The sequence below is a fragment of the Physella acuta genome, unplaced genomic scaffold (genome assembly GCF_028476545.2).
Source record: "Physella acuta isolate Inbredline_101_S28 unplaced genomic scaffold, ASM2847654v3 ptg000831l, whole genome shotgun sequence".
NCBI lineage: Eukaryota > Metazoa > Mollusca > Gastropoda > Physidae > Physella > Physella acuta.
Window position 1 is genome coordinate 20,001 of NW_026732349.1, and position 26,462 is coordinate 46,462.

The 26,462-nt window shown below is 39.5% G+C and overlaps 4 protein-coding genes across 5 annotated transcripts in view; 2 read left to right on the top strand and 2 right to left on the bottom strand.

Moving 5' to 3' along the window:
- The window catches only part of LOC131951845 (uncharacterized), a 7,977-nt gene extending 2,863 nt beyond the window's left edge, over positions 1-5,114 (bottom strand). Inside the window, exon 1 of the mRNA XM_059314246.1 lies at positions 5,055-5,114. The gene's annotated coding sequence lies outside the window, so the exon portion shown is untranslated. The remainder of the gene's footprint in view (positions 1-5,054) is intronic.
- LOC131951846 (uncharacterized) lies at positions 1,496-6,602 on the top strand. The gene is made up of 3 exons (XM_059314247.1): positions 1,496-1,721; positions 3,015-3,316; positions 6,309-6,602. The coding sequence occupies exons 2-3, from the start codon at positions 3,095-3,097 to the stop codon at positions 6,582-6,584; spliced, it is 498 nt and encodes a 165-aa protein (XP_059170230.1). The 5' UTR covers positions 1,496-1,721; positions 3,015-3,094; the 3' UTR covers positions 6,585-6,602.
- Positions 6,603-8,085: 1,483 nt separating this feature from the next.
- Positions 8,086-12,650, bottom strand: LOC131951830 (uncharacterized). Of its 2 annotated transcripts, none has more exons than XM_059314228.1 (4): positions 12,589-12,650; positions 10,884-11,774; positions 10,194-10,354; positions 8,086-8,724 (listed from the first exon to the last, which is right to left on the bottom strand). In XM_059314228.1, exons 2-4 carry the CDS (start codon positions 11,186-11,188, stop codon positions 8,516-8,518), a joined length of 675 nt encoding a protein of 224 aa, XP_059170211.1. In that variant the 5' UTR covers positions 11,189-11,774; positions 12,589-12,650; the 3' UTR covers positions 8,086-8,515. The 2 variants fall into 2 exon arrangements, with proteins under 2 accessions (XP_059170211.1, XP_059170212.1); XM_059314229.1 differs by having other exon boundaries at positions 12,488-12,611.
- A 3,253-nt stretch (positions 12,651-15,903) lies between these two features.
- Positions 15,904-25,522, top strand: LOC131951825 (uncharacterized). Its single transcript, XM_059314224.1, has 3 exons — positions 15,904-15,973; positions 22,323-22,464; positions 25,101-25,522. The coding sequence occupies exons 2-3, from the start codon at positions 22,428-22,430 to the stop codon at positions 25,520-25,522; spliced, it is 459 nt and encodes a 152-aa protein (XP_059170207.1). The 5' UTR covers positions 15,904-15,973; positions 22,323-22,427.
- The last annotated feature ends 940 nt before the right edge of the window (positions 25,523-26,462 follow it).

Here is a 26,462-nt window from a genome sequence, read left to right on the forward strand (position 1 = left end):
GTCACAAAAATATTTTCAGAACTATTTAGATTTATCTGTTGAAAATTGTAAAATTGTGTATGTTTATTGTTATGGGTTCTATTTTTTTATAGTATATATTAATTATAGACGTTAAAAGCATTGTGTTTTATAACTACTGTAAGTAAAAAAAAAACACTCTCAGATAATTTACAAAAAAATCTCAACTTTTGTTACGTATTTTGTTAATTACACGGTAGAAAAGTTAATTATAAAAGAAATTTAGGCGCATTATTGTGTTTTTCATGTTTTGCCGCAGGCTATTCTCTGGTCGGCCTCTTCTTAGTCGGCCTTGTCCGAACATATTGTGTGATGTTGACGTTGTGTCTCAATGACAGCCTTTGAACCTTGTCGGCTTTCTGTTTTGATCCTATGCTTTGTTATGTAATGAGCGTGATAAATGTGGGCAGTAAAGGTGGTTGATCTATTGCTGCTATGAGTTGAGGGCAGCAAGTCAGATAAACTTACCATTTCACGGTAATTTAATGTTAGTATTTTAAAAAACACAATAAAAACCAAGGACGTTGGAAAATTCTATTAAATGTTATTAATCTTATATTTAACATAATTACAATCTACATACTTCATACTAAATATTTTTAGATAAATTATAAAAAGTACCATGCATATACAACCTACACATTACATTACATTTAATTAATCCTGAGCTAATTTGCAATCTCTGAATATATAATTCATAAAGGTATTAACAAATTCCATGCAAATATATATTTGTGACTTTTTTTCCTGTGACTTTTTTTCTTGTGACTTTTTTTCCTGTGACTTTTTTTCCTGTGACTTATTTTCCTGTGACTTTTTTCTGTGGTTTTTTTACTGTGTTTTTTCTCCTGTGACTTTTTTCCTACAATCGTTTAGATATGCACAGTTATGTAAACTAAAACAATACATATAGTTTTGAAGGTTAGCTTTAAATTAGACTTAAATTTTTAGGAGACTTCTTTCAGACATTTTTCTCCGTGGATGGGGGAAGGGGGGGGGGGGTTACTTCAAACTTTCAGATGGGGAGCAAATTTAATTTCCGGGAGTGGGAGAGGGGGGGCGGACACTGATGAAAGTATATACTTTCTACGTAAATTATATATATATATATATATATATATATATATATATATATATATATATATATATATATATATATATATATATATATATATATATATATATATAAATTTCGTCCGGCGTCGGGGGGGGGGGGGGGTATTTACCCGACGACTGAATATTTTTATATATTTTTATAACATAACCTGGTTCTTTCATCAACTGGCTAACGATTGTAAATAAACTTTTTCATCGCCTAAGAAAAGGCCAGAATTGTTTTCATCCGATGAACTGAACCGCAAATCCAAATACCTTTGTTGTCATATCATGCGCATGAAAGTTTTCCTCTCGGGGTTTCTAATTTTAGAATTTGTTCCTGAAACACGTCCCAGCCAGCACCACATTGAACCCCAGACGAACGTTCAACTTTCGCACCGCCCCACACATGACTACCATCGACAAGGTGCTGGGTGGTTATCTCTGATTATCTCTGATTACAACTGACGAACACGATAACATCTGTGCGTGTGTATTGGATAGGGATAAGGGCTAGACGTCATCACCAACTGAAGCCACAACCTCAGAGCTAGGCTGGAACTTATTGGCGATCTATCGGCTGGCTTGGAGAATATATAAACGTTAACGTATGTGTTATTGTTCCTAGATCTTCTGATCTAGATCTAGATCTAGTTCTAGATCTAGATATAGAAAATCTAGATTCTAGATCTAAATTTAATATTGATCTACGTTGTTCCGTAGTAATTTTTTTAACATTTATCTTTTTGTAGATCTGAACGAGTCCCGGGAGGCTTAGTCTCCCCCTCCCCCCCCCCCAACTATAATAACCCTAACCTTATTCTAACCATATTCTAGCACTAAGTACTTCAGTTACACTAGTTGTCTAGGCAACTGACTATCCACACACTAGTTGTCTTGGTAACTGAATCTACAACACACATGTTGTCTAGGCAACTAACTCTACAACACATTAGTTGTCTAGGCAACTGACTACCCACACACTAGTTGTCTTGGTAACTGACTCTACCCACACACTAATAGTCTTGATAACAGACTGTACTCACACACTAGTTATCTAAGTTACCTACACTACCCACACACTAGTTGTCAACTGAATCTACCCACACACTAGTTGTCAACTGACTCTACCAACACACTAGTTGTCAACTGAATCTACCCACACACTAGTTGTCAACTGACTCTACCCACACACTAGTTTTCAACTGACTCTACCCACACATTAGTTGTCAACTGACTCTACAACACACTAGTTGTCAACTGACTCTACCCACACACTAGTTGTCTAGGTTACCTACACTACCCACACACTAGTTGTCAACTGACACTACCCACACACTAGTTGTCAACTGACTCTACCCACACACTAGTTATCTAGGTTACCTACACTACCCACACACTAGTTGTCAACTGACTCTACCCACACACTAGTTGTCTAGGTTACCTACACTACCCACACACTAGTTGTCAACTGACACTACCCACACACTCGTTGTCTAGGTTACCTAGGTTACCTACACTACCCACACACTAGTTGTCAACTGACTCTACCCACACACTAGTTGTCAACTGAATCTACCCACACACTAGTTGTCAACTGACTCTACCCACACACTGGTTGTCTAGGTAACTGACTCTAGCCACACACTAGTTGTCAACTGACTCTACCCACACACTAGTTGTCAACTGACTCTACCCACACACTAGTTGTCAACTGACTCTTCCCACACACTAGTTGTCAACTGACTCTACCCACACACTAATTGTCTCGGTAACTGACTCAAGCCACACACTAGTTGTCAACTGACTCTACCCATACACTAGTTGTCAACTGACTCTACCCACACACTAGTTGTCAACTGATTCTACCCACACACTTGCCATATGCAATCAAATTCCAGATTTACTTCATCGCTCCCATACTGTCCGTCACTGAACATCAACATCGCCAAGAGCACGAAGTTTGACGGAGTTTGACGGGATGGCGTTCCATCAAGAGTGGGCGTGGTACAACCTCTACTTCCCCAACCCCGACGCCGCGCTGTGCAGGATCAGGGCCGGGGAGCAGGAGTTCCAGAGGCAGAGCAGGTGGCGGGACTTCGAGTGGTTCAACAGGGGCGGGCTGGAGGCCAGTCGGGCGCTCACCTACAACAGGGGCAGGGTACAGCCGTACCACTACGCCGACAGCAGGACGCCGCATCTCGTAAGGGCAGCTGTAGTTGTATGGGTGTATGTTTGGGCACATTAAGGGCACATGGACGGGCAGCTGTTAGGGCACATTTATGGGCATATTAGGGGAATATCTATGGGCACTTATTAGGGCATATGTATGGGTACCTGTTAGGGCATGTATATGGGCTTAGTAAGGGCATATGAATGAGGGCTTTTAAAGGAAATGTATTGGTACATTAAGGGCACATGTTAGGGAAGCTGTTATGGTACATGCAACAACTCTGATAAGCGCACGTGTAAGAAAACATACAAGGGCACATGTAGGGCATTTGACTAGGTATCTGCAAAAGGTACCTGCAAAAGGCACATGTATGGGCACCTATAAATGCACCTGTAAGGGAAAATGCCAGTAAACTATAATGTGATATGTATTTTTATATCAAATGGCACCTGAAAATGTTTAATTATAGGCATTTGTTAAGGTATAAGAAGCTTATATTTTGTATTTGTCGTTAATTTGAAAATGTTTTCAAAAGGGTAAACTTTAAAACTAATATAAGCTTTAAACAAAGTAATTGGAGTTTGTGAATAATAAAAGAAGTTAGATAATAGGCATTGGCGCATTAGAAGTGGACACATTAGACATTGACATTTTAGACATTGACACATTATACAACAGCACATTAGAAAGTATTTTTGTGACGTATTACCTGTGTTCGTCTCGTCACCCCTACAACACAACAAAACATTTGACCTACTTACTAGCATTGAAAGCCTACCTGAATATTTCTTTAGTACCCCGTATTGAACAACACAACATAACACACCGGCGCTTTAAAGGGCGACAGTCAAGTTTGTCACTTAGAACCGTTACCTGTAGGGCGAGAGTTATCGATTTCTTCTGTTTGTAACGAATCTTCCAGGCCATTGATTTGTTCCAAATTTATAACAGTATCTTATCGCTAGCGACACGCCCATAGTAGTCACTAAATATTCTGGTTTTCTTGAGTAGAATCTAAATGTCTCGGAGTTTACGGTTAGCAGTTGGTTAATGTTATTGTTAGACTAATGTTTGACCAATAGTTGTAGTTTTAATGTCTGAAGCACAGGTTGGATATAATGGGACTATAATTTTTTTCTTTATTTAACCAATTACGGTCAGTCGAATCTGAACAGTATTTACACAAATTTACAAAGTCTACTAAAGAAATATTTGGCGCAGACTGGATTTTATTTTTTTGGATGATGTTAACTGAATACAAGTTTCCCCGTGTGCCCGAGATTTTTAAATAATGACGTAAAATTATGGTTTTATGACATTGAAAATTTTAAATTTAAAAAACAACCAAATTTACACAAGCGCGCCATTGCAAATATCATTAACTTAACTTGAGACAGTTTTAATTTTGAGGGGTGGGGCCATGAGGGAGCTGGGATCAGCCCCACTAACACCCCACATACACACGCCACTGACTGACAGCCTACAGTCTAAAGTGTCTACTGTGTTCTTTCTCGAAAGTCTGCTATGGGTAGTACTATGGACAGTCAATTATGGACAATCTGTTACGGACAGTCTAAACAAGTCTTGAAAATCTGCTATAGGTAGTACTATGGACAGTCCATTATGGACAATCTGTTACGGACAGTCTAAACACGTCTTGAAAGTCTGGCCAATCTAATGTGTCTAATCTACAAACAAGCCTTTCATCTACACCCCAACCTACCTGTATCTGTGAGTGAGCACTTAGTTCCTGTACAGCTGCACCTACCTGTTGTATGTGCACGTCGTGTGTGACTTGGTACCTGTGAAAACACAACTGTAGCGACCCAATGTTTACCTGTGGTTTCACTAGGTGACGGACAGGTAGATACCATTCAATGGGGATACAAGATCTTCACTCAAGGGGAGGGGGGGGGCAGTATGACATGGTAGATAGGTAAGGGGTATGGGTGTGTGGTAGCCAGGGTCGCTTGAAGTGAACGGTACATTACTAACGAGTTGTGTCTGAGAGTTTAATTTATAAGTTACTACATAAAACGGTGGTTTATTTTTTACACGTATATTTAAAATAACAAGTTATAAGTTCATAGTATTATATGCAAACACATTTTCTTTTTGTAAGGTGTAGATATTTGGGTGAATTTTAAAAAAAAGCTACTGGGACATTTCAGGGCTGGGTGGATTATGCTAATCTCTTTCTAATCGAGTCATGCATATACCTGTAAACTATTGGACAGGTTTACAGAGCTGTGATTAAGCTCCAGATTAAGCTCCAGATGACAAGTTCAATCTGTTTAGGCCGTCTGATGCTGATATTGTTGTAGTCACAAAAGATTTAGCTGTTTGATCTAATTTAGTATTGATTAAGTCCATCTGTTGGCTTGGTTTAATCATAATCCTCTTCTTTATCGCGATGTAATGTTGATCATACTACGGTGTTAACGCAGTTTAATGCTGATCTAGTAGTATTGACATTGATAGAGAGCTAATCATGATGCACTGTTGATCCAGTTTAATGCTGGTCTAGTAATTTATCCTGAGTTCATCTTGAATTAGTGCTGATCATGATGCAGTGCTGACCATGATATAGTGTTGATCCAGTTAGATGTTGATCTAGTAATTTATCTAATAGGGTTGGTCTTGATGGTATTTATAATTTTGTGTTGATAAAGTTAGATGTTTATCAAGAAGTTTAGGGTTGATCTTGATGTTAATCATGAAGTAGTGTTGATCAATTTGGATGTTTATCAAGTAGTTTAGGGTTTATCTTGATGTTTATTAAGTAGTTTAGGGTTGATCTTGATGTTTATCATGAAGTAGTGTTGATCTTGATGTTAATCATGAAGTAGTGTTGATCTTGATGTTAATCATGAAGTAGTGTTGATCTTGATGTTAATCATGAAGTAGTGTTGATCTTGATGTTAATCATGAAGTAGTGTTGATCTTGATGTTAATCATGAAGTAGTGTTGATCTTGATGTTAATCATGAAGTAGTGTTGACCCAATCAATGGTCGTCCACAGCTTCCCCCGGCTGGGTCACCCTCGGGATGCCACGCCCTCCGCCACCCCTCCTTCTACTACGAGATGTTCTACCGCATGCTGGAGGAGCGTAACGCCCTGGTCAGCATGGGGCTGCTGCCCCCCGACCTGCCCAACCCCCTTGACCCCAACGACTGCCGGCCGCCCATCCAGACCACTGGTCAGTACAAGGAACTCAAGGCCAGACAAGCGGAGTGTGCGGTCAAGCAGATGGAGAGACGGGGTTGGTTCAATGAACCCTACGCTAGGAGAGGTTAAATAAATGAGTCCAGACACAAGAAAGTTTCTTGTCTTTTATCAACTACACGTGTCTTACGAGTTTTTCGTCATCTTGTATATGATGTTTACCTTCATTAAGCGTATGTATATTGTATCGGATATTTCACCTTAATAATGTTGTTTCGTTTTCGTTATCTGGTGTTTTACTTAATGTTTTTCATACCTAATTGTATTATGTACATGTTTCAACTAAATTATTTTTATCTTGTTTCTGTTGTTTTAAATGTTGTCTTGTATTTATGTTGTACCTTCATTAGAAGTGTCATGAACTAGATGAAAACTGGTGTGTAGTGTGATGTTGGACGGCCGGTGTGTAGTGTGTTACTGGACGGCTGGTGTGTGTAATGTGTTACTGGACGGCTGGTGTGTAGTGTGTTGCTGAAATGCTTGTGTGTAGTGTGTTGCTGGACGGCTGGTGTGTAGTGGTGTTGTTGGACGGCTGGTGTGTAGTGTGTTGTTGGACGGCTGATGTGTAGTGTGTTACTGGACGGCTGGTGTGTAGTATGTTGTTGGACGGCTGATGTGTAGTGTGTTACTGGACGGCTGGTGTGTAGTGTGTTGTTGGACGGCTGATGTGTAGTGTAATGTTGGACGGCTGGTGTGTAGTGTGTTACTGGACGGCTGGTGTGTGGTGTGTTACTGGACGGCTGGTGTGTAGTGTGTTGTTGGACGGCTGGTGTGTAGTGTGTTACTGGACGGCTGGTGTGTGGTGTGTTACTGGACGGCTGGTGTGTAATGTGTTACTGGACGGCTGGTGTGTAATGTGTTACTGGACGGCTGGTGTGTGTAGTGTGTTGTTGGACGGCTGGTGTGTAGTGTGTTGTTGGACGGCTGGTGTGTAGTGTGTTACTTGACGGCTGGTGTGTGATGTGTGTTGTTGGACGGCTGGTGTGTGTAGTGTGTTGTTGGACGGCTGGTATGTGATGTGTTACTGGACGGCTGGTGTGTTATGTACTGCTGGAAAGAGGAGACAATAAATTCTGCTTTAAGAAAACTCGGCCAAAATTATGATCATGGCTAGGGTTATAGTTGTGTGCTAGTGTTAGATAGGGTTAGTGTAACGATACATATATACTAGTAACTGCTCTATGGTTGCGAGCTGTGATATGCTCTAATCTCCAAGGAATTTGGACTTCATATTTTTTGGTCTAACAGCAGAATTACAAAAGTGAGTTGGGCACCAATTGACTAAAATCTCAAACACACGACATATGTATTTGTCTGTATTTCGTTTTAAACAGAGAAACAGACAAAACGGATCAACGGTGTAAGAAAGACAAAATATTTTGGTGGTCGACAATTTAAAACTGAGTTTTCTGTGATTTTGTCTGGTTCAGATATTCAAAGGCCTTTAACCAAGATTTAAGGAGTTCACGCTGCTTCAAATACTAGGCAATAGCAAGCCCGAGATATTATACAACAAAATAAGATTCCAATTCTTTTACCAAACAGCTTCACATGAATCAAAATGAGATAAAAATGTTTTAACAAGTGCGAATTTTATTGTGATACATGTTTTGTTAGAACGTTGTTCGTGCTTGGTATTAATGTTGTTTGTTTGTTTGTTTGTTGTCGAGTCAAAACACAACCAACCCCTTCCAACACCCCAACCAAGTCACATGAACAGGTATTTTATTTCAATCGTTCGATCGGAAATCAATATTTGGCTACACCTGTGAGTTTGTCAGAGAGACATACATTCTGATGTGTAGCTGTCGCCGTGTGAAGCCGTGATTGAAATGTTCCACAGCTGCGAACAGCCGTTGTTGATTTGTTCTAAGACTACTGTTCTACAGCTTGGAGCAATAGTGTTTTATAACTACGTGGGTCTGTACAAAGTTGGGTGTGAGGCTCTGTGCTACAGGAAGCTAAGACATGAGGCTAAGATCTGTAACAAGGAGAGAGGAGTGTCAAAGGTGCTGGTTCGTGGCCCAGTGGGCGTAAGGGGGCTTCCAGGCGGGGGGAGGCTTGGCGTCACAGCAGCGCCAGTCACGGAAGTAGTTGACGTCACCGGCAAAGGGCGCCGGGTGGCAGGGCGCCGGGTGTCTGGCATAGCACATGAGAGGCAGCCTGCAGATCAGGTGGTCCATGCTGTTGTTGATGGTCTTCTGGTCCAGGCCTGGGGGAAGGGGGGGGGGGGGAGGGGGGGGTCATCACAGGTGAGTTGATGATAGGTCAGTACAGGGTTGATGATAAGTCAGTACAGGTTAGTTGGGGGAAGTAGGTCATCACAGGTGAGTTGATGATAGGTCAGTACAGGTTAGTTGGGAAAGTAGGTCAGTACAGGGTTGATGATAAGTCAGTACAGGTTAGTTGGGGGAAGTAGGTCATCACAGGTGAGTTGATGATAGGTCAGTACAGGTTAGTTTGGAGAAGTAGGTCATCACAGGTGAGTTGATGATAGGTCAGTACAGGTTAGTTGGGAAAGTAGGTCAGTACAGTGTTAATGATAAGTCAGTACAGGTTAATTGGGGGAAGTAGGTCATCACAGGTGAGTTGATGATAGGTCAGTACAGGTTAGTTTGGAGAAGTAGGTCATCACAGGTGAGTTGATGATAGGTCAGTACAGGTTAGTTGGGAAAGTAGGTCAGTACAGGGTTGATGATAGGTCAGTACAAGTTAGTTGGGGGAATTAAGATCATTGTAAGTTAGTAGCGAGAGAAAGGTCATTACAGGTTAGGTGCGAGAGAAATGTCATTACAATAATTGTTGGGGGAAAATAGTTCATTAAAAGTAGGTCATCACAGGTTGGGGGAGAAAGGTCATCAAAAGAAAGGTTAGTTAGAGGGTATGTCATTATATGTTAGTTGGGAAGGGGGAAGCAGGTCATCAGATGTTAGTTGAGGTAGGTAGGTCGCTAAAGGTAAGTTGGGAAAAGTAGATTAATAAAAGTAGGTCATCACAGGATAGTTAAGTGAGAGGTCATCTGAGGTTAGTTGGGGGGGGGGGGGTAGGTCATGAGAAGTTTATGTTGACATAATTATCTTGTCACCCAATGTTTGGATAAGCATCGTAAACCTGTCGTTTACCTTAATTAAGTGAACACACCTGTCTTCTACCTTAATTAAGTGAACACATCTGCCTTCTACCTTAATTAAGTGAACACACTTGTCTTCTACCTTAATTAAGTGAACACACCTGTCTTCTACCTTAATTAAGTGAACACACCTGTCTTCTACCTTAATTAAGTGAACACACCTGTCTTCTACCTTAATTAGGTGAACACACCTGTCTTCTACCTTAATTAAGTGAACACACCTGTCTTCTACCTTAATTAAGTGAACACACCTGTCTTCTACCTTAATTAAGTGAACACACATGTCTTCTACCTTAATTAAGTGAACACACCTGTCTTCTACCTTACTTAAGTGAACACACCTGTCTTCTACCTTAATTAAGTGAACACACCTGTCTTCTACCTTAATTAAGTGAACACACCTGTCTTGTACCTTAATTAAGTGAACACACCTGTCTTGTACCTTAATATAGTGAACACACCTGTCTTCTACCTTAATTAAGTGAACACACCTGTCTTCTACCTTAATTAAGTGAACACACCTGTCTTCTACCTTAATTAAGTGAACACACCTGGGTGAATGTTGGGGTTGCTCCTGACTGGTTGTGCGACCTTTGTTTTGCCCATCGTCCAATCGTACCAGTTGAGACCTCTCAGCCCGTAGCTGTCATTTATACCTGGCTCCTCAACCGACCAATCAAAACACAGCGGGTCTCTCTTGGGAGGCTTTGGGCTGCCAGATAAAATAGGTCGTTACACACAAGTTTAAAAATCAAATTGTATGATAGGCAAGTTATTGGGCAATCATTAAAAAAGTTTGCACAAAAGTCTGACAGCAAATCTTTGGGCTAACGACAAAAACAGGTGTTACACGTAAAAGTCTGAGAAACGAAATAAACTGAACTGGTACTTAACAAAATGAAAAAGCAATATACACAGATAGAAAATACAGAGCTAATTAAACGGTAGCCACAAAACAATAGTGTAGTCTTCCGGATACAACCGCGGTGACGTCACTAGGTCGTGTGTCACCCCCCCCCCCCCCCCCACTCTTTCACACAATTTCGCTTTTTGGTTTTGATGTCACCCTTTCCCCTCACAAATCTATTATTTACCAGGATTTGAAAAACATATTTCGATTTTGTGCCACGCCCAAAATGGTGTCACCCGGCAGTGACTCTACAAGGCATGTTTCATTCCTCTGTTTGTGTGTGTGTGTGTGTGGGGGGGGGGGGGGTTAAAATCTTGCGCCATGAACTCACCTTTTGGGAGGATCGTTGCACGGGATGGCTGGGATGGAGTAGCAACAAGGGGGCTTGACGCACTTGACGGGTCGCCTGACGATACGGGTCTCTATGACCCCGGGCATACAGCAGCACCGGTAGGGCTCGGTGCGGGGGCAGGCACAGTCTGGGTTCTTCGTGCTGGGGTACCGCTGGGGTCGGGGGCATATGGGGATGTAGGTCATGTCCCTGGGGTGACCGTGGATAACCTGTTGGCAGTTGGCCATGGCCTGGTTGGTGTAGAGTCGATCTCTGAGCTCGCATCCTGATATACAAGCTGACATGGTGGCTTCTTAGAGTTACAGTGGGTGGCTTCTTAGCTTTACAGTGGGTGGCTTCTTAGCTTTACACTTTGTGTGGGTGGCTTCTTAGCTTTACAGTGGGTGGCTTCTTAGCTTTACAGTGGGTGGCTTCTTAGCTTTACAGTGGGTGGCTTCTTAGCTTTACAGTGGGTGGCTTCTTAGCTTTACAGTGGGTGGCTTCTTAGTGTTACAGTGGGTGGCTTCTTAGCTTTACAGTGGGTGGCTTCTTAGCTTTACAGTGGGTGGCTTCTTAGTTTTACAGTGGGTGGCTTCTTAGTGTTACAGTTTGTGTGGGTGGCTTCTTAGCTTTACAGTTTGTGTGGGTGGTGTACCTGACCTTACAAAGTGTGTCGGTGATGTTGCTGTAATCACAGTTTGTGTGGGTGATGTTGCTGTCCTCACAGTTTGTGTGGGCGATGTTCCAGACTTTTGATGTGTGTGGATGTTGTTCCAGATTGTGAAAATGGATCGGTTGTATCTAGGTAGTCAGGTTCCTACACAAACAATCCAACAAGATACTCTATTAAATCATTCCATTATTTCAATACAATCATTCCTTTTTCCGTTACTGAAATTGAAAAAAAAAACTTATTACGTGAACTCCAAAAAAAAGCCAATTAATTCACATATATTTTCAAACAACAGTAGGCTTAAAGACTCTGTCAAGACTGAATAAATATAAAGGTAACACATGATATAGTGTTGGAAATTATCGGGTAATGTTTGTTGAGTTTCGTAAACATGTGTTACTGTAAACCTATGGTTTATTTGACCGTTGAAATCTAAATAAATTCGATTGTTTAAATTAATGTTTTGCTTTAATTTTGAGTTTGATTGACAGAAAATTATCAACAATTAGTAGATCTAGATCTAAATTTAGATAATAAATTGAGTGTAGTAATCAATATTTTTTAAGAAACACAGAAATAAAAAATTGCAGAAGATTTGCGGCAACTAGATCTAGACCTAGTAAAATAAAACGAAAGTAGTAAGAAGGACTAGAACAATGTTTAGTAGCAGCAATAATTAGCACATTCACTTAAAATAATTAGAAATAAAAAATAGTTAGCAAAACAGTATTTAAAATGCAACTAAAATCAATCTATACACATTTTTAAACATTATGTATTTAAAAATATACTATATCGCCTAATAATATATGGTTTACAGTACTTCCGGTGGTTTCATGAACGGTGTAACAGACAACACCATGGTTTTCATGTGTTTTTTTTACTGCTGTACCATTCCGGAATAATAACCGACTCTATATCATGAGATTACCTCCATCAGAACATAAGAATTTGTGTTTAGAGTGAACGTGTTAACTAAACCCATCAAATATAGTCCTATTCTTGGGTTCACTCAACTTAAACCCTCTTTACCTCAACACTATGGTACTGTTGGTATAATTCTATTCTCATTTAGCTCTCGTATGGTAATAACTAGAAAGTAATCCTAGCGTTTAGTTTCTGTGCGAAACGATGCAGTCTGCGCACCCAGAAATTCAATCACGGGTTTTATGTGCTATTGTTCTTAGTTCTTTACATTTCGGATGATCATACTAGTCTCTTGAGTGGCGAATTAAAAGTGGGCGGGGGGGGGGGGGACTGAGAGGGTCCCTGAAGTTTAGAGGTCTTAAAATTAGCTCTTACATAGTAAATTTAATTTTTCAGACAGACTTCTGTTTTGTGTAAATTAAATGACCTGTTGACTGTTTAAATGACAAGCTATTTTATTTACCAAATAAAAGCCACACATATGAGTTATTTCCCTTGAATAAACTTCGAAAATCCCCTTCCCTTCTAATGTTAACATCGGGTAAAAATCTGTCACATAAAGCGACACTCCCTAATTATTAAAAATATTATTTCTGAAGTAAAAATCGGGTAATCAACCAGTTTTTAGAAGATAAACAAAACACTGACTCTTAACAAAACAGGCTAGAAAACATGTTGTACTTCAACATGTGCTTTTATGATTAATCCGTGTAATAGATAACAAAGCAAGAATCTGCTTGTGATGGCCAAAGCCAAAACGCTTTAAAACAAACATCATTAAAAAATGTATAGACCTACAGTGACGGATTAATGAGCTGAACAGGATACCACCAATTATATGTATATTTGTACACATTATCTCTGGACAAATTATCTCAGACAAAATATCTCAAGGACAAATGATATCAGAACAAATTATCTCAGGACAAATGATATCAGAACAAATTATCTCAGGACAAATGATATCATTGACATATGAACTCAGACAATATATCTCACGGCAAACTATTTATAGCATTTGAGTTGATTTTAGTCGATTTTAACATTTATTAATATTGATTGGCGTATGTTTTTTTATGTGTTCATAATAATTTTGAGATAAAGTTTGACGCATAGGCTTAATAAAATTGCAATTAGAAATGTATTATTTGTAGATTTAAACTACGTTTTGAAATACAGTATAGGTGGGCTTGCCGATCATGAGAACATTTTTCCACATCAGGTAGACGAAATTAGATCAATGGGTTAGCTCTTTTGATGTAAGGGCTATGAAAACACTAACCTTTGCTACTTATTGTTAAACCGTTTTTCATTTAACACACACACACACACATACACACACAATCAGCACATAATAGTCCGACTGTCTAACAGACTGTCTAACAGAAGGTACATCAGAAGGTACATTAGACCGACTGTCCAACAGACAGACTGTCCAACAGACAGACTGTCCAACAGACCGACTGTCCAACAGACAGACTGTCCAACAGACTGTCCAACAGACTGTCCAACAGACTGTCCAACAGACCGACTGTCCAACAGACCGACTGTCCAACAGACTGTCCAACAGACTGTCCAACAGACTGTCCAACAGACTGTCCAACAGACTGTCCAACAGACCGACTGTCCAACAGACTATCCAACAGACTGTCCAACAGACTATCCAACAGACTGTCCAACAGACAGACTGTCCAACAGACTGTCCAACAGACTGTCCAACAGACTGTCCAACAGACCGACTGTCCAACAGACCGACTGTCCAATAGACTATCCAACAGACTGTCCAACAGACAGACTGACCAACAGACAGACTATCCATCAGACAGACTATGTATCATCATCATCTTTTCCGTTTAGTGTCCCAGCCACATAGGTCCGCCACGAAAAACTCTTTCCACTTTGGCCGAATTCGTACCATGATTTTTGTCACCCCTTGTGTTATTGTTACTTTGTGCCTCCTCCCTTGGCCTTGCCTGTTTATTTTTACCTTGAAAACTCGTTAAACGTCTTCCATGCGACACCATCTGAACTCACCCTCCAAACGTGACCCATCCAACACCCTCCTCTTTTTCAATTATTTCTTAAACGTCATCCATTGCCATTTTTCCTGGTAATCTGTCATTATAGACTGCCGTTGGATGCCCGTTTTTATCCATTTAGTTTAAAGAATCCAGAGATCGACTAACAGCATTAGAAACTTTCAGAGATCGACTAACAGCATTAGAAACTTTCAGAGATCGACTAACAGCATTAGTAACTTTCAGAGATCGACTAACAGCATTAGAAACTTTCAGAGATCGACTAACAGCATTAGCAACTTTCAGAGATCGACTAACAGCATTAGTAACTTTCAGAGATCGACTAACAGCATTATAAACTTTCTAGCATTCACTGCCATACAGGAGGACGCCGTATGTCTTGGAGGAGATATTCTTCGATCGTCGTGTTTTTTTTTTATAGTTGCAAACGTTTGTTTGGCTATAGATCTGTACGTTTTAACCCCAGTGGCGCAGTGTCATACCATTCGTGTGTACTGTGTACATGTGTAATATTTATGCCATAAGTCGTAATCTATAGATTAAAAATCAATAGATTTGCGTGTACCCTTACCCACATTTTCCTAAAAGTTTTGTTTTTGTTTTTAAAGTTAGTTTTAAATTTCCTAATCAACTTTTGAATGGTTGTAAAGGTGAAAGTGTTGATATAAATAGAAAGTGATTGACTGTGTGTACGGGCGTTGTATGAGAGACCAAGAAGTTTCCAGAAAACAAAATCAGCAACAGAAATATCTCAAACACCACACTGTCCAGCAACAAAGCTCCAGCAGTGGTTACCATGGTAACCCTTATGAAAAAAATAATGCTGCATACGTTGTGTATAGAAAAAGGATGGTGTTGTAGTTGAATGAAGCTCGACTTATACTGTGCATTGAATATTATTTCTGTTGTCAACATTGAATTCTTTATGTGGTGAAATAGAGTTCCATCTTTTGTTTGGGAATTTCCGAAGATCATACACATATAGCTATCGATACACAGTGTCGCACTTCATAATAAACGATTTTTAAAAATTGGAATTATTTAACACGAAATAATTTTCAATTATATTTTAAAAGTAAAAACAGTTGTTTATTTAATTTAATTACAGCTATTTTTTAATTACATTCGGCAACTGCTTAGATAATAATAAAAAATTCACATTGTTTTATGATTTATTTTTATTTATTTTGCTATTGAATAAATGTTCAACGAAACAAAAATGTGCCCTCATTCTGGTTTTCTTCGCTTTGGTTGCCTTAGTAACAGTAGTGACGCTTCATTTCTCAAGGATATCTTTGTGTACATTTCTTCGTATTAGCTATTCAGATAGTAAATCTAAGAGATACTTAGCAAAGTGAACCAAGAAGATACTCATAGAGATCATCTGAACAGGTACTTAGATAAAGTATAAGATAGAGCTACGCGTACAGGTAAAAGTTTCCATTAAGCTGGTGAGTGAGTTTGAAATAGCAGAACTAAATCTAAATCTAAATCTAGATCGAGATCTAGATTGTAGTTCTATTCTCGAACCTTCCTTTGTTCAAGTACATTCTAAACCTCAATTCTTTAATCATGAGTAGATGTAATGGCTATGTAGATATATAGTATAATACTACACTTGGTATAATACAAGAAAAAGAATTAAATTAGTTGCTTCTATAGTGTTATCAGGCCTACATTGATTGAATGTTGGAGATCATTAAAAGAAGGCTTTTGTTTCAAATATGTCGTGGTTTTGTAAGGACATGGGCGGGGCTCAATAGTAGAGATCTAGTGGTGCTTTGATTTGTTTTGTTTTTTAATCCGTGAATTGAATGGTAATCGTAAGAAGATAAAATACAATATGATTTTTTTTACCTTGCTAACTGTACTAGAGGGCCATTTGAGTCTGTTTTCAACGTGTACGATATGGGAAAATATGAATATTAGATCTGTAAGATAAGAGCCATCAAGATGTTAGATGTATAAGGGCCATCAAGATGTTAGATGTATAAGGGCCATCAACATGTTAGATGTATAAGGGCCATCAAGATGTTAGATCTGTAAGATAAGGGCCATCAAGATGTTAGATGTATAAGGGCCATTAAGATGTTAGATGTGTAAGATAAGGGCCATCAAGATGTTAGATGTGTAAGATAAGGGCCATCAAGATGTTAGATGTATAAGGGCCATCAAGATGTTAGATGTATAAGGGCCATCAAGATGTTAGATCTGTAAGATAAGGGCCATCAAGATGTTAGATGTATAAGGGCCATCAAGATGTTAGATCTGTAAGATAAGGGCCATCTAGATGTTAGATGTATAAGGGCCATCAAGATGTTAGATCTGTAAGATAAGGGCCATCAAGATGTTAGATGTATAAGGGCCATCAAGATGTTAGATCTGTAAGATAAGGGCCATCAAGATGTTAGATGTATAAGGGCCATCAAGATGTTAGATCTGTAAGATAAGGGCCATCAAGATGTTAGATCTGTAAGATAAGGGCCATCAAGATGTTAGATCTGTAAGATAAGGGCCATCAAGATGTTAAATCTGTAAGATAAAGGCCATCAAGGTATTAGATCTGTAAGATAAGGGCCATCAAGGTATTAGATCTGTAAGATAAGGGCCATCAAGATGTTAGATCTATAAGGGCCATCAAGATGTTAGATGTATAATGGCCATCAAGATGTTAGATCTGTAAGATAAGGGCCATCAAGATGTTAGATCTATAAGATAAGGGCCATCAAGATGTTAGATCTGTAAGATAAGGGCCATCAAGATGTTAGATCTGTAAGATAAGGGCCATCAAGATGTTAGATCTGTAAGATAAGGGCCATCAAGATGTTAGATGTATAAGGGCCATCAAGATGTTAGATCTGTAAGATAAGGGCCATCAAGATGTTAGATCTGTAAGATAAGGGACATCAAGATGTTAGATGTATAAGGGCCATCAAGATGTTAGATCTGTAAGATAAGAGCCATCAAGATGTTAGATGTATAACGGCCATCAAGATGTTAGATGTGTAAGATAAGGACCATCAAGATGTTAGATGTATAAGGGCCATCAAGATGTTAGATGTATAAGGGCCATCAAGATGTTAGATCTGTAAGATAAGTGCCATCAAGATGTTAGATGTATAAGGGCCATCAAGATGTTAGATCTGTAAGATAAGGGCCATCAAGATGTTAGATGTATAAGGGCCATCAAGATGTTAGATCTGTAAGATAAGGGCCATCAAGATGTTAGATCTGTAAGATAAGGGCCATCTAGATGTTAGATCTGTAAGATAAGGGCCATCTAGATGTTAGATCTGTAAGATAAGGGCCATCAAGATGTTAGATGTATAAGGGCCATCAAGATGTTAGATCTGTAAGATAAGGGCCATCTAGATGTTAGATGTATAAGGGCAATCAAGATGTTAGATGTATAAGGGCCATCAAGATGTTAGATCTGTGAAATCAGGGCCATAAGATGTTAGATCTGTAAGATAAGGGCCATCAAGATGTTAGATCTGTAAGATAAGGGCCATCAAGATGTTAGATGTATAAGGGCCATCAAGATGTTAGATGTACAAGGGCCATCAAGATGTTAGATGTATAAGGGCCATCAAGATGTTAGATCTGTAAGATAAGGGTCATCAAGATGTTAGATGTATAAGGGTCATCAAGATGTTAGATCTGTAAGATAAGGGCCATCAAGATGTTAGATCTGTAAGATAAGAGCCATCAAGATGTTAGATCTGTAAGATAAGGGCCATCAAGATGTTAGATGTGTAAGATAAGGGCCATCAAGATGTTAGATGTATAAGGGCCATAAACATGTTAGATCTGTAAGATAATGGCCATCAAGATGTTAGATCTGTAAAATAAGAGCCATCAAGATGTTAGATCTGTAAGATAAGGGCCATCAAGATGTTAGATGTGTAAGATAAGGGCCATCAAGATGTTAGATCTGTTAGATAAGGGCCATCAAGATGTTAGATCTGTTAGATAAGGACCATCAAGATGTTAGATCTGTAAGATAAGGACCATCAAGATGTTAGATCTGTAAGATAAGGGCCATCAAGATGTTAGATCTGTAAGATAAGGGCCATCAAGATGTTAGATCTGAAAGATAAGGACCATCAAGATGTTAGATCTGTAAGATAAGGGCCATCAAGATGTTAGATGTATAAGGGCCATCAAGATGTTAGATGTATAAGGGCCATCAAGATGTTAGATCTGTAAGATAAGGGCCATCAAGATGTTAGATGTATAAGGGCCATCAAGATGTTAGATCTGTAAGATAAGAGCCATCAAGATGTTAGATCTGTAAGATAAGGGCCATCAAGATGTTAGATCTGTAAGATAAGGGCCATCAAGATGTTAGATCTGTAAGATAAGGGCCATCTAGATGTTAGATGTATAAGGGCCATCAAGATGTTAGATCTGTAAGATAAGGGCCATCAAGATGTTAGATCTGTAAGATAAGGGCCATCAAGATGTTAGATCTGTAAGATAAGGGCCATCAAGATGTTAGATCTGTAAGATAAGGGCCATCAAGATGTTAGATCTGTTAGATAAGGGCCATCTAGATGTTAGATGTATAAGGGCCATCAAGATGTTAGATCTGTAAGATAAGGGCCATCAAGATGTTAGATCTGTAAGATAAGGGCCATCAAGATGTTAGATCTGTAAGATAAGGGCCATCAAGATGTTAGATCTATGAGATAAGGGCCATCAAGATGTTAGATCTATGAGATAAGGGCCATAAGATATTACATCTGTAAGATAAGGGCCATCAAGATGTTAGAAGTATAAGGGCCATCAAGATGTTAGATCTGTAAGATAAGGGCCATCAAGATGTTATATCTATAAGGGCCATCAAGATGTTAGATGTGTAAGATAAGGGCCATCAAGATGTTGGATGTATAAGGGCCATCAAGATTTTAGATGTATAAGGGCCATCAAGATGTTAGATCTGTAAGATAAGGGCCATCAAGATGTTAGATCTGTAAGATAAGGGCCATCAAGATGTTAGATCTGTTAGATAAGGACCATCAAGATGTTAGATCTGTAAGATAAGGACCATCAAGATGTTAGATCTGTAAGATAAGGGCCATCAAGATGTTAGATCTGTAAGATAAGGGCCATCAAGATGTTAGATCTGAAAGATAAGGACCATCAAGATGTTAGATCTGTAAGATAAGGGCCATCAAGATGTTAGATGTATAAGGGCCATCAAGATGTTAGATGTATAAGGGCCATCAAGATGTTAGATCTGTAAGATAAGGGACATCAAGATGTTAGATCTGTAAGATAAGGGACATCAAGATGTTAGATGTATAATGGCCATCAAGATGTTAGATGTATAAGGGCCATCAAGATGTTAGATCTGTAAGATAAGGGCCATCAAGATGTTAGATGTATAAGGGCCATCAAGATGTTAGATCTGTAAGATAAGAGCCATCAAGATGTTAGATCTGTAAGATAAGGGCCATCAAGATGTTAGATCTGTAAGATAAGGGCCATCAAGATGTTAGATCTGTAAGATAAGGGCCATCTAGATGTTAGATGTATAAGGGCCATCAAGATGTTAGATCTGTAAGATAAGGGCCATCAAGATGTTAGATCTGTAAGATAAGGGCCATCAAGATGTTAGATCTGTAAGATAAGGGCCATCAAGATGTTAGATCTGTAAGATAAGGGCCATCAAGATGTTAGATCTGTTAGATAAGGGCCATCTAGATGTTAGATGTATAAGGGCCATCAAGATGTTAGATCTGTAAGATAAGGGCCATCAAGATGTTAGATCTGTAAGATAAGGGCCATCAAGATGTTAGATCTGTAAGATAAGGGCCATCAAGATGTTAGATCTATGAGATAAGGGCCATCAAGATGTTAGATCTATGAGATAAGGGCCATAAGATATTACATCTGTAAGATAAGGGCCATCAAGATGTTAGAAGTATAAGGGCCATCAAGATGTTAGATCTGTAAGATAAGGGCCATCAAGATGTTATATCTATAAGGGCCATCAAGATGTTAGATGTGTAAGATAAGGGCCATCAAGATGTTGGATGTATAAGGGCCATCAAGATTTTAGATGTATAAGGGCCATCAAGATGTTAGATCTGTAAGATAAGGGCCATCAAGATGTTAGATCTGTAATATAAGGGCCATCAAGATGTTAGATCTGTAAGATAAGGGCCATCAAGATGTTAGATGTATAAGGGCCATCAAGATGTTAGATCTGTAAGATAAGGGCCATCAAGATGTTATATCTATAAGGGCCATCAAGATGTTGGATGTATAAGGGCCATCAAGATTTTAGATGTATAAGGGCCATCAAGATGTTAGATCTGTAAGATAAGGGCCATCAAGATGTTAGATCTGTAAGATAAGGGCCATCAAGATGTTAGATCTGTAAGATAAGGGCCATCAAGATGTTAGATGTATAAGGGCCATCAAGATGTTAGATTTGTAAGATAAGGGCCATCAAGATGTTAGATCTGTAAGATAAGGGCCATCAAGATGTTAGATGTATAAGGGCCATCAAGATGTTAGATCTGTAAGAGAAGGGCCATCAAGATGTTAGATCTGTAAGATAAGGGCCATCAAGATGTTAGATCTGTAAGATAAGGGCCATCAAGATGTTAGATCTGTAAGATAAGGGCCATCAAGATGTTAGATGTATAAGGGCCATCAAGATGTTAGATCTGTAAGATAAGGGCCATCAAGATGTTAGATCTGTAAGATAAGGGCCATCTAGATGTTAAATCTGTAAGATAAGGGCCATCAAGTTGTTAGATCTGTAAGATAAGGGCCATCAAGATGTTAGATGTGTAAGATAAGGGCCATCAAGATGTTAGATGTATAAGGGCCATCAAGATGTTAGATGTATAAGGGCCATCAAGATGTTAGATCTGTAAGATAAGGGCCATCAAAATGTTGGATCTGTAAGATCAGGGCCATCAAGATGTTAGATCTGTAAGATAAGGGCCATCAAGATGTTAGATCTGTAAGATAAGGGCGTTTTGGATGTTAGAGAGAGAGAGAGAGAGAGAGAGAGAGAGAGAGAGAGAGGGGGGGGAGAGAGAGAGAGAGATGGGCCATCTAGATTTTAGACTAATACGGCCACTAAGATGTTAGACTTTTGAGATAAGGACCATCTAGGTATTCGATTTTAGGGATAGGGACATCTATGTATTAGGATTTAGGGAAAGGGACATCTATGTATTAGTATATAAGGAAAGGGACATCTATGTATTAGGATTTAGGGAAAGGGACATCTATGTATTAGGATTTAGGGAAAGGGACATCTATGTATTAGGATTTAGGGAAAGGGACAATTAGATGTCGGATTTAGTTTTTGGTCATATAGACGTGATAGATTTATTTGAAATACGGGCCTTATGTGTTTTTATTTACAAGAGACTGGGATATAGACCATATAGATATGAGATTATGTGAGGTAGTTCCACCTCTCATATGTGAGTGAGATATATGCCATATAGATGTGAGATAAGTGAGGTAGTGCTACCTCTCATATGTGAGTGAGATATAGGCCATATAGATGTGAGATATGTGAGGTAGTGCCACCTCTCTCCTGGTTAAAGCCTCAAGAAATATGTTCTTGTTTATATGGGACTGAGATACTAGCCATATATATGTGAGGTAGTTCCAGCTCTTTTATGAAACTGATATATAGGCAATCTACATGACCGATATGTGAGATAGTTCCACCTCTCAACTAGTAAAAGTCGCTAAACAACTGCTTTAATGAAATATAACGCTAAATAAATTAACCGCTTTGTAACATTGTTGTATTCCTCACAGTTGGCTAACATCAGGAATCCACCACACTGTTTCCTTCAACTTTTGGGTCAGTCGGGAATCCATCACCTGCATTCTTCAACGTCTGTGTAAGTCAGGAATCCAACCATGAAGCTCATCCACACAGCGTTGCTTCTCGCTTGTTGTAAGTCTGTTTTCATTCTGTCTACGGTTGCCATAGTAACTCTAGCATTATGCTCTCATCAGTGCGGTTATAGTTATTGATACGGTTTGGTTTTTTTCCTTCGCGTCCTCAATTTTTTCAGGCATCTCTCCAAAGGGACGGAGGGGGGGGGGGGGACGGGGGGGGGACTAGCCCTTGAGCAAGTCTACCACGTGACGAAATGGTAAAAAAATATGCTGTAAATAAAATGTATACTTTAACCAGTGCCCCCCACCCCACCACCGGTAATCTCAATGGTCCCCTCCCTCCCAAAAAGAACATGTTTGAAAGAAACTCTGCTCCTGTCCAGTGTAGGCTAGAGCGCTTGCCACACGTTGCTGACTTTTTGAATGTGTTTTTGTCATCGTTCAGTAGTGGGGATAGGGGTGGACTAAACCAAGTAGCACTCTTTAGGCGGTGGGACCTAGGCGAATAACATGTGCCCTTCCTATCTTTTCTGAATCACTTCCTTAGATTCACATTTCCGCATTCTGAATTGTGTAAAAATATGTAGAAATACAATCACTGGTAGTAGAAATACAATCACAGGTAGTAGAACTACAATCACAGGTAGTAGAACTACAATCACAGGTAGTAGAACTACAATTACTGGTACATATAACTACAATCACAGGTGCATAGTGCTACAATCACTGTTATATAGACCTACAGCCTCAGGTAGTAGAACTACAATTACAGGTAGTAGAACTACAATCGCCGGTACATAGAACTACAGCTACGGGTATATAGAACTACAGCCAGGCACATCACTAATCCCATACTTCAAAAACATCACAACACTCATATCTCACACACATCACACATCACAACTCTCATACCTCACACACATCACAACTCTCATACATCACACACATCACAACTCTCATACCTCACCCGACACATCACAATTGTCATACCTCACCAGACACACATCACAACTCTCATACCTCACACACATCACAACTCTCATACTTCACCAGACACACATCACAATTGTCATACCTCACCCGACACACATCACAATTGTCATACCTCACCCGACACACATCACAATTGTCATACCTCACCCGACACACATCACAATTGTCATACCTCACCCGACACACATCACAATTGTCATACCTCACCCGACACACATCACAATTGTCATACCTCACCCGACACACATCACAATTGTCATACCTCACCCGACACACATCACAATTGTCATACCTCACCCGACACACATCACAATTGTCATACCTCACCCGACACACATCACAATTGTCATACCTCACCCGACACACATCACAATTGTCATACCTCACCCGACACACATCACAATTGTCATACCTCACCAGACACACATCACAACTCTCATACCTCACCCGACACATCACAACTCTCATACCTCACCAGACACACATCACAATTGTCATACCTCACCAGACACACATCACAACTCTCATACCTCACCCACATCACAACTCTCATACCTCACACACATCACAACTCTCATACCTCACCAGACACACATCACAACTCTCATACCTCACCCGACACATCACAACTCTCATACCTCACCAGACACACATCACACTTCTCATACCTCACCCGACACACATCACAACTCGTTCGAGACCCGGGATCTTTTTAGATTTGATTGATCTCTGTTTTAGATCTCATTAGTGTCTAGTTTTAAGTTTTAGACCCCATTAGTGTCTTGATACAAGATGTTGCAACAATCTGGGAAATACATTCTCGGTATAGCTGGTAGGGTTGGTATTAGTTCCGTAATTGTAAGGTAGCTCTATGGGTAGCATTTGCGTCCAAGTTACATTTAGGATCACTCAAAGAATAGAATTATGATTTGATCTGTGGGGAGCACCATACTTGTTTCAGATTGTGTTTACGGTGAAAGTTAGGACAGGGATTAATGCTAGAATTAAGAGATTGGCAAAGTATGAGATTTAGCATTACGGCTTTGGCTTAAGAATTACTTTAAATCTGGAATTTGAGCCACAGTTAGGTCTATGTTTAGCATTTGAGCTCAATGTTTAAGGGAGGGACTAAAAATATTATAAGTTGGACACGTCCCTGCAGGACATTACAACAGTACCATAACAGTATTTAACAGTACTATAAACGTAGCATACCAATGCTTTAATAGTACCACAACAATATCATACCAGAACAGCAACAACCATGTCTTGACGGTACCGTAATAGTACTAAAATAGTACAATAGCAGTACTGTAACAGTACCATGACAGTACTATAACAATACCAAAACATTGACAAACAGTTCAACAATAGCACCATAAAAGTACCACATGAGTACTATAACAGTACCTAAAGAGTACAACAACAATACTATAACAATGCCATAACAGTGCCACACAGTGCCACAAGCAACAGTAGTATAACAATACCAACAGTTTGACAACAGCACCACACCATAAAAGTACCATAAGAGTACACTAACAATAACGTAACGGTAGTATAACAATACCAACAGTTCCACAACAGCACTATAAAAGTACCATAAGAGTACATTAACATTACCGTAACTGTACTGTAACAGTACCACAAATGTTCCATAGTCTGTCCTGTAAATTTTTTCAACCTGTCTTATTCCAGGCATCCTCGTCACACAAGCCATTGAGAACAAGCTGAGCAAACTTTTGAATGTGGCCAAACGTGATGGCCAACAGGAGCCTGTTGAACTGGGACCTAAACAGGGAGTAAAACTTGGCTTCGGATCAAAGCTGGCTAAAGAGGTTAATGCGGACGTTGGAACAAAGCTAGCCAAACACGAATCTGAAGTGAAGGCGGACGTTGGAACAAAGCTAGCCGAACACGAATCTGAAGTGAAGGCGGCCGAATCAAAGCTAGCCGAACACGAATCTGAAGTAAAGGGGGACGTTAGAACAATTCTGACCAAAGAGTCACCGAAAGTCAAATCGGACGTTCCGGCAGAGATCACAAAAAGGGACGCTTCCTATCGTGGTCGGCACGGTAGACGTCACGGGGGTAGAAGTGGGGGCAGGGGGAGGGGTTAAGATGGAGAAGGGGGCAGGGGAAGGAGTTACAATGGACCTTGGCATTTATTTTTGACAGCCTCGTACATACAGATCTAATTTTTTTCAGAATTATTTCAACTTTTTGTTCAAATACAGTTAAAAATAATTTATTTTATAAAATGTTTTTATCTTTTTTAGAGTTTTTTTTTTTAATTTTCAAAAACCGGATAATTTGATTCCGTGTTTAGATTGTTCTTAAAGAATAGACTACTTGTCTTTAATAGGAAAACCCTAATGATTAACTAATATTTTAGTTCGAAGGTTAAATCTTCATATAAGGTCATATTTAATGCTGCAGATAACAGGCCGCAGTTAAAATAACTGGTAAGGTCAGGTGGGTCAATTTCAGGTCATTGACCTATACGTTCAGCTCAACCTAAAGAACACTTCGCACGCAGGGACCTTAAGTACTGTATCCAGGATACGACAACTGGTCAGTAGAGCTGTAGCATTGAACACTTTATCCTAAAGATTATGTCGATATTAAGCCGACATGTCATGTGTTTGAATGTGATTTCATTAAAATGTTTCCAGTGTTCTGTGATTCGTGGTGTTCTGTTATATATTTCTCAACAAATACACGAGATTAAACAAGCAAGACAATTACAAGTGATGCAACTGACAGAATGTAGACAAACATGACACCATTGACAGAATGTAGACAAACATGACACCATTGACAGAATGTAGACAAACATGACACCACTGACAGGCTGTAGACAAACATGACACCATTGACAGGCTGTAGACAAACATGACACCACTGACAGGCTTTAGACAGACATGACACCATTGACAGAATGTAGACAAACGTGACGCAATTGACAATGACTATCCATAGACTTGACGCCACTGAAACACTGATGTTAAAGATAAACAGACGTCACTAACAAAGGACGTCACTAACAAAGACTGAATA

Excerpts from the sequence above, each read along its gene's own strand:
- LOC131951846 (XM_059314247.1), top strand. The coding sequence starts at position 3,095 with ATGGCGTTCCATCAAGAGTGGGCGTGGTACAACCTCTACTTCCCCAAC. Across the intron at positions 3,317-6,308 it reads ACAGCAGGACGCCGCATCTC|CTTCCCCCGGCTGGGTCACC; the intron begins GTAAGGGCAGCT and ends GGTCGTCCACAG.
- LOC131951830 (XM_059314228.1), bottom strand. The coding sequence starts at position 11,188 with ATGTCAGCTTGTATATCAGGATGCGAGCTCAGAGATCGACTCTACACC. Across the intron at positions 10,355-10,883 it reads TGCAACGATCCTCCCAAAAG|CCCAAAGCCTCCCAAGAGAG; the intron begins GTGAGTTCATGG and ends TTTATCTGGCAG. Across the intron at positions 8,725-10,193 it reads CAACCCCAACATTCACCCAG|GCCTGGACCAGAAGACCATC; the intron begins GTGTGTTCACTT and ends CCCTTCCCCCAG.
- LOC131951825 (XM_059314224.1), top strand. The coding sequence starts at position 22,428 with ATGAAGCTCATCCACACAGCGTTGCTTCTCGCTTGTT. Across the intron at positions 22,465-25,100 it reads AGCGTTGCTTCTCGCTTGTT|GCATCCTCGTCACACAAGCC; the intron begins GTAAGTCTGTTT and ends GTCTTATTCCAG.